Source organism: Polistes dominula, unplaced genomic scaffold (assembly GCF_049000335.1).
Source record: "Polistes dominula isolate Pdom_NZ unplaced genomic scaffold, Pdom_raw_medaka contig_22, whole genome shotgun sequence".
NCBI lineage: Eukaryota > Metazoa > Arthropoda > Insecta > Hymenoptera > Vespidae > Polistes > Polistes dominula.
The window spans coordinates 3,001,791-3,010,309 of NW_028300966.1; the positions used below are offsets into that span (position 1 = coordinate 3,001,791).

The 8,519-nt window shown below is 32.0% G+C and overlaps 1 protein-coding gene across 1 annotated transcript in view; it reads right to left on the reverse strand.

Moving 5' to 3' along the window:
• Syn (synapsin) overlaps nt 1-4,653 on the reverse strand; it is a gene marked incomplete at its 5' end in the record, with an annotated part of 42,790 nt that extends 38,137 nt beyond the window's left edge. Inside the window, 6 exons of the mRNA XM_015330900.2 lie at nt 31-135; nt 319-454; nt 545-798; nt 2,034-2,364; nt 3,268-3,324; nt 4,532-4,653. Coding sequence (XP_015186386.2) covers nt 31-135; nt 319-454; nt 545-798; nt 2,034-2,364; nt 3,268-3,324; nt 4,532-4,653 — 1,005 coding nt within the window. The remainder of the gene's footprint in view (nt 1-30; nt 136-318; nt 455-544; nt 799-2,033; nt 2,365-3,267; nt 3,325-4,531) is intronic.
• Between the last annotated feature and the right edge of the window lie 3,866 nt (nt 4,654-8,519).

Sequence of the window (8,519 nt, forward strand, 5' to 3'; positions counted from 1 at the left end):
ACAACAACATTACCAATTGATTCCACTTACCATTTCACGATGATTAGGGTAAAAGGTTTGTTCGATCAGAGGAAAATTTTCTTTGCCCAAACGGCGTTGAAGACCCAATAAATGTGCGAATACCCATGGCTTGTCCTTGAAAATCATTAAAATATCAAAATAAATGATTAATTAAAAAAGAAACACAGTCACAAATTCATTGATACGTAAACAGAAAAAATGTTTTAAGGTATTCTAATTGTTTAAATTTATCGAATAAAAAATGTGTCGTAGATTTAAATTTGCAAATGAAAGCAAAATAATAATCCTGATGATTACCTGAAAGTTGTAAATAGCCGTAAGATTGTTAACACTTGGTATGCCGCCGTACATCAAACCAAGAAGAAGATTTTTGTTGTCCTCGCCAGCGTCACGCAAATTTTGACGAACCAGCACGAAATCCGGCTTGAAAGATCTGCCAAATGATCGTTCGTGCATTTATAAAAATTTACCACTTTTTAAAATTATTTTTTTTAGATTTATTTTTAAATTAACATAAGTTAACCTGATGACTTTAGTTCCGTTGCGATAAACTGCCATGGAAACTGTGGTACCAATTTCATTTGCTGTCAAAGACAATTCTCGAAATTCCGCTTGTTCAACGCGAATCTCATAATCCCCATGAAGTCTTCTACCTCGAAAATATTTACTCCAATCGGTATTCTGATCATCTATCACCAAGAGAGTGAAGCATCGATCCTTGCTGTAGGAGGGTCCCCTAGTGGCGCCTGAAACTGCTGCTCCCAAAATGGATGCTCCCTAAAATCACCAACACCACCACCAATTTACAATTCCTTCCCTTTATTTTCTATTTCGTTTTTTTCCGTATCTCGTGTGTAAAATTAAATTAGTCGACGGGAAAAAGAAAAAAAACAACAACAACAACAATAACAATTTTTGCGATATACTTTTTAATGAGATTTAATTTTTTTAATTAAAAATGTTAAAATATTGATATGAGAAAGTATTATGAAGAAAGAAATTACTATACGATTCTTTTTTTTAAATCATGAGTCACTGTTTTTCTTTCCCACCCCTTATAACTATTCTTTGTCTTGCATTACTCAACAGGGAGAGAGAGAGAGAGTAGAAGAATAAGAAAGTAAAAAGAAAAGAAAAGAAAAAAATAAACGATTATGGCAACCCTATTAGCACCTTTCTTTATCATTAGAGTTTCTTAACCTAGGAGTTCGCGACCCAGTTTTCGGTCGGTGTGCTATATCGATGGGGTCAACGAGATCTCTCCTATGCTAACTTGACATTTTTTTCTCTCTCTTTCTTTTAGTTTCTTCAACACTATCGTAATAATATTTGCCTTTTCATTCTTATCATTATACGATGAATAATAATAATCGAATATATTTCATTCTATTCTTAATATTCTTTATTTTTTCTCGTACTTCTATATATCAAAGTCGTTATCGAATGAAACGATTATACATGAGGCAGGATAGATTATCCGATATTCATAAAACTAGGTCGTCGCGAGGGAAGCATTTTAATTCGATCGAACGTGGAGAGAAAGAGGGTGAGTAAGAAAATTCAATTACCAACAAGTAACAATGTGAAAACAATAAGATAAAGTATGATAATGATAAATGAAAATATTACATACTAATGAATTCATTTATCTCTTATCCACCTTATAAAATCTTCCATCTAAAAATATATTCACGATAATTAACCTTTTCGGCACTACGGATGACATCTTTTAAAATATATCATATCTAATTGTATTAATAATTATTAAAGTAAATTGTTAAAGTTAAAGTATATATGTGCAATGTATTTAAAAAAGAAAAATTATATAATTTAATTATTAAATATTTTATTGTCTATTTAACCCTGCCGTACAAAGAAACAGCTCCTCTCAACATTCAACCGTGCCTAAGAGGTTACGTTTGATTGATCTCATCAGTTATAGAACAAAAAACAAACCATCAACAAAAATATGAAAGAAAAAAGATACACGTTAATAAAAATAAACACACAACCTGATCTCTGGCAGCTCCTGTAAGACTTTGAACTCTTTGCAATAGACTTTCACGGCTTTTGGCTGGCGATGAAGGTGCACTGGTGGTCCTAGATCCCGGTCTTAAGTTTAAGCTGAGATCACCGCCAATTGGTTGAGGTGGGGGTCCAGTTGGCGGTGCACCCGGTATCGGTGGTTGATTAGTTGGTGGTATTGGTGCTGGTTGAGATTGAAGTGGCCTATCTGGGACCGCCTGATACGGCAAGGACGAGTCCTGCCGCGCCACGGAGGCCAGCCCGGATTCCGTATTCGGTTCATCGTCGAGCTCCGAGCTCAAATCTCCTGACGAGAACCTGGAAGACAAGCTATGGTGGTCGTCGTGATAACGATAATTTATCATTGTCGCCCGTTAACAAAAAACCGGACGAGTTTTGATTTTTTTTAATAGCTTCCTCTATCTTTCTTTCCCTCCCCCACTTCTTTTTTTTTTTAAAGTTTCCTAGCTTTTCTTAAGGCACATCAACAGCAGCCAGGGGTGCAGTTGTTGCAGGTGGTAGTAGTAGCAGTAGAGGTAGTAGTAGTAGTAGTGATGATGATGGTAGTGGTAGTGGTGGTAATAATAGTTGTGGTTGTGGTGGTGGTAGTCGTGCTCTGGTAGTAGTGACGATGACGATGACGATGACAATTTTTGTTATCGTTGCATGGACAACTGCCGAGAACTCAGACGCCAGGTTTTGCCGTTCTTGATCAAATCTTTCATGCGGGGTACTTTTTCAACATCCAATTTTATCTTGCGATTTCAAGGCCAAGCTGTTGGATTCTTTTTTCAAATACGACATGATAGCGAACATTTTTTTTTAAATATATGCGCGTTTTTATTATTATTATTTTTAATTAAATCAAATATTAAATCTGAGAAAGAGTATATGAGATAAACGTAAGACAATTTAGAATTGTTTTTATAATTATATAATAATGAGAACAAATTTTGGATAGGACAGGGGGATGGAAACGAATTTGTAATCATTTTACAAAAAAAAAAATAATTATTTATTTAACGATAAATAATTGAAATTAAAAATAGAAAATAATGCACTGTGCGTGCACAATTTGTGCCAGGTAATGTGCTTCAATTCGAAATTTAACGTAAACGAAATGAAATAGGGGTGGTCTGCAAACGACACGGATGTATTATATACGGAGGTGGGTGGAAAACAAATGGTCGGAGTAAAGGATTATCCACAGCCAAAACCTACCGGACTTCTTTTAATCTTTCGACCGGATACACGTGACGCTCGCTCGCGCCAGACTCTCTGAAATTGTCAAATTTCATGTGAAAAATTTGATCTGTTTCTTTGTTTTTCTTTTTTTTTCTTATTTATTATTATTTTTTTTTTTATATACAATCGTGTTGAATGAAAACAATAAATGAAACGTGTACAACAGACCGACATATAAAATGAATTTTTGAAAAAAACGTATAAAAACGATTAAACGAATAATAAATGGCTTATATAACGTGCTGCGCGCATAACCTCAAAAAAAAAAAACCAAAAGAAAAAGAAACGGACATTCGAAAAAAAAAACACATTTAACAATTTTTCATATTTGTCGATGATATTTAAAATTACAATGAATTTTTGTGTTGATTCAGAGTCCGTGCAGATTTGTGGTTTGCTTTGGTTGTAGATAACCATAATACATAAAATGGTAAACAGACGTTTCGTGCGGAATTAAACGTATTCTGTATAATACGTGAAAAGAAAAGAAATAATAATAATAAAAAAAAAAACGATTAGGTTGTAATATGAAAAAAATAATCATGAGAAAACCTTTCATTCTTTTTTTTATTTTTGTTAACGAAATTTGTTTCAAAAGTAATATTGTAATCCAAATTCTTATAGTAATCATAGGACGTTTAGTAAATGGAAAATGTGTGTTAACAGATATATGTATAAGTTATAAGCTATATGTTAAAGATATATATATATCTGATTTCACATCAATGTCGTATTTCTCGTTTTCTGTAACGTGACCTATCCGAATATCTAGAATGATGACGTGGAAATCGTTGATAGATCGAACTTCGCATTTGGTATTTTTTTTTTTCAGCATTAAATGCGATTAAGCGGCTTCCTCTTGCATGCAAACATCGAGATTTGTATTTTTTTTTTTTTTATTGTTATTTTTATTCAAACGAAAAGAATTTCTTTTGTGATATAACAGAACAGCCGCGATAAAAAACGTTTAATTTAGGGGAATTCATTAATAATATAATAAAACATTTATAAATTGAAAACACATATACATACACACACATTACTTAGGATAGAAGAATTTGATGGATAGATAAAATTAAAAAAAAATATGAACAAAATGTTATATATCTTTTATTAAAAATATATGTGAATATTTTTTTCTCGTTGTTTCTTCCTCTTACATGCAAAATAGAAATATAAATAAGAATAAATTGAGTCAAGGAAATATACGATCACGGACAAATTCGAAAGTTTATCTTACCTTCGTTTCAGGTAGTTGACATTGGTAGTAAAGGATTGACGTAAGCTGGAGAATGAAATGTTGCCGGGTGATGGAGCTGTACCACAATATTTGGCGCAACCGCCGCGGCCGGTAATTTTGATGGATTACGTTGACTTTATTTCTTTGACTAAAGTCTTCCGATTCGTTTTCTTTTATTTTCTTTGATTTTTCTTTAAATATTTTTTCTCTAGGGCTTGTACTTGTTTCTTAGAGAATCGGATAGTTACTTTTTTTGTTTTTTGTTTCGTCAAAACAAATCTAACTCGTTTCGAGTCTTCTTTTTCTCAAACGAGTTGATTTAATTTTTTGTTCCTTTTTGTTTGATCAATTTTTTAGCATTCCTTTCTCTTTCTTTCTCTTTTAGAAATTTTGCACGGAAAATTGTTAAGAGTTAAGTTGAAAGTAAGGATTTAATAAATATGAACGAAAAGGGCTATAAATAAGAGAGGTGAGGAAGGAGAAACTAAACGTTTCGAGTTGAAATCTGAAAAAGAGAGAGACAAAAGTATTACATTAATATTAAATAAAATGATTATTATTAGATAAAAGATAAAAAAATAATTACACAATAAATTTTATATATTATATATATATAATAAAAATATAATATGAAGATTATAAAATAAACCAAATATATATTTGTTTCTTTTAAATATTATTTAAAATATTATTTTAAATATAATTTTTTTTTCTTTTAAATATTTTTATTTTTAGTATTTTCTTTTCTTTTAAATATTATTTAAGATATTATTTTTTAATATTAATTTAAATATTATTTTTGTTCTTTTAATTATTCCTATTTTTAATATTTTAAATTATAAATAGTTTTAATATATTGTTTCTTTTAAAATATTATTTTAAATATTATTAAGTTTTTCGACAATTTTATTAAACGAATATTTTACGAATTAAAATACCGTTCTCTTAACGTTGTTCATTTAATATTTTTGAACAATGTATTATTCTGGAGTATCATAGATATATATCGTGTCAACTTATAATGCTATTACGTTTTGTTCCAACCCCTATCCCTCCCTCACGAAAAGCACTTTATTCTCGTTGCTCGAAAAATCTGTCGATCTCGATAAACGTGAATTATTATTCGTTGCAAATTCATTTCTCACTTATGGTAGACGTCATTTTATAATAGTGTTTGATGTGTATCACCGTACAATTAAATTATTTGTCGTTTAATTCACGTGTCCATTAATCGGATGGGGAAATGGGGGAAGGGGGTGTTGAATAGAGGAGACAGAAAACATCGATCGAAAATAATTGAACGATTTGAGCTTTCGAAATGATATTATCGTCTAACGAAGAAAAAAAAAAACAAATCAAAAATTTAGAAATGTTCACATGCACAGTGTAAGAATGAAAAATCACGACTTTTAGTATTAAATACCTTGCATAAGGATTCTTTTTACGTAACACGGTGTATTAACTCCTGTATATATATATATAACGCTTGTATGCCTATGGGTTTTTCTACGTTATCACTTTTAAAATGATAAAAACGTTTGTAAGAGAAACAAAAAAAAATATATCTAATTTAGTAATGAACACGTTAGTGTTAGAAAATAGTGATAAAATGTAGATTTTATTAAGAACACAAGTTACTTTACATATATGTAAAGTGAAATTAGCTAAATTCCGGTTGACTTTAAAAGTTTAACTTGAAAAAGAAAAGAAGAAAAAATGAATAGAGGAAATTTTGTAGGAGTGTGTACTTTCTCGTGTATTTCGAGTCTCAAAAATTTCGGGATACTTTAACCCATTCAAAAATTATCTGTCTCGTGGGTGGGGGAATATCTTTTTCTTTTTCTAAAATCAATGATCAGTTTTAAAATAAGTTATTTGAAACTTTTTTCTAAAGGCCTACCCCTTTATCCTTTGAAATCGTAAATTTGTAAGAAACAGAATGTTGAGAACCTTTAGACGATATCTGACTGATATAACGAAAGATACTATCCTATCTATCTACTACCCCCCTCATATAGTAAAAGCGGAGAAGATGAAACGATCACGTGAAAAAAGGTATGCGCGTAGCGGTATGCGTGGATCGGTGCAGCCAAAAAGTTGCCCGCTCCGAATAAATTCTTCTCTCTCTTTTTTTTATCGTGTGCACCATGACATTTTTCTTTATCCTTAGTCGTTCGCATTTACGTGAAAAAAAAAAAAAAAACTAAGGGTAATAACAAAAATTAATCAAATTCACTTGCACGAACCGACATTCTGAATGATTTCGTGTCAAAAAAAAAAAAAAAGAAAAAATAATGGAATACAGAAATTTCCTTTTCTTCTTTTTCCCACGAAAAAAAAATTTATTCTTTCGTGGTTCGTATTTACGTTAAAAAAAAAAAATAAAAACTAAGGGTAATGACGAAAATTAGTCGAATTCACTTGCACAAACCGACATTCTCAATAATTTCGCATAAAAAAAAAACAAAAGAAACAAAAAGGTTAAAAAATTAAAATTTGTTTTCTTTTTTTCCACGAAAAAAAATAAAAGGATAATTCCGGTGACGATGAAAGGTACGAAAAGATTTATGATACGTCACGTAAAGGAACAAACCTGTGATCTAGACAGATACCAGACGATTGGAAATGAATGAATGACGAATGTGTACGAATTCATATGGGATCATCGGCTCGTAAGAATTAGAAAGCAAAAAAAATACGAAAAAAAAAGAAAGGATGAAAGAAAGAAAAAAATGATTTGAAAAGAGGAACACTTACCTGCGTCGCGTGCGCGTGTACTACTCACTAGTTTGCCGGTGAAGCAGTGAAGTTCGACCGTGAAACGGCGCGAGGGTGTCGCCCAGAGGCCTTTTGAATCGATACCTCGACGCCTGCGCAAGTTACAACCCTCTACTTTTCTTTTTCCCCGTTCGGTTCGACTACCCTCCTTCTGGAACATCGAAGAACCAACGTAGAAAAAAGAAAGAGAAAGAGAAAGAGAAAAACGAAGACGTAATCCACGACGTTTATCCTTTTCTAAAGCCAGCCCTTCGTACTCTACCTTTCCTCCCTCCCCTTACCCCTTCTCATTCTATCTTTTCCCTTTTTTTTTATCTTCTATCTATATTATCTATATACTACTCGTGTTTAAACGCTACGCTTCCGTGTTTGCGAATGCTCGTTGAGCAACATGCTTTCTTTCCTTCTTCCAATGCGTGTCAAACACGCTTCGCTAACTTTTGCCGGCTTTAGATTAAACGTTCTCTTCCTATTTTCTTTCTTTCTTTTCTTTCTTTTCTTTTTTTCTGCTAACACCCTCCGTCCTCCGACCCCTTCACCCGCCCTCTATTTTAACCCTCATGAAATCACTTTTCTTTTTTCTTTTTTTTACCCTCTTTCTTTACTTTATTTTTTTCTCTCTTACGGTTTTTCCATTTCGTAGTTTTTCCTTCTCTTCTTAAGTTTAAAGAGAGAGAGAAAGAGAGAAATATGTGGTCCCAGTAGCAAGGTACGTGGTGTAGAGATACGCTTTTGACATTTTCAAGAGAACCGTTCGTTCGTTCGTGTGTTCTCTCTCGTCAGCAGTAACATTGATTATAGCTGTGCAACCAAGAGTTGACGAGAAAAAAAAATGGAGAGAGAGAGAGAGAGAGAGAGAGAGAGAGAGAGACAAGAATTTTTATATGAGCGTTCCTTACATTATTTTCCTTTTTTTCTTCCTACCCCTTTTTCACATTTCTAAAGAATCTTTAAATCAATTTACTACTTCTACACCGTTTTTCGTTTGAACGATTTTTATCTTCCATTTTATGTGGGCTACATTCTTCAAAATATATTTTTTTTTTTTTGATACAATTTTTTGTCGAAGAAAGGAAGAAAAAAATAAATAGGTAAGGGGTATTGTTACGTATAAAATTGATTTCACATAAGGAAATTGAATATACCATCGATGAACCGATACCATAAAATGGAACAAATGATAATAATCTCGCAAAAGTCACGCCATTGG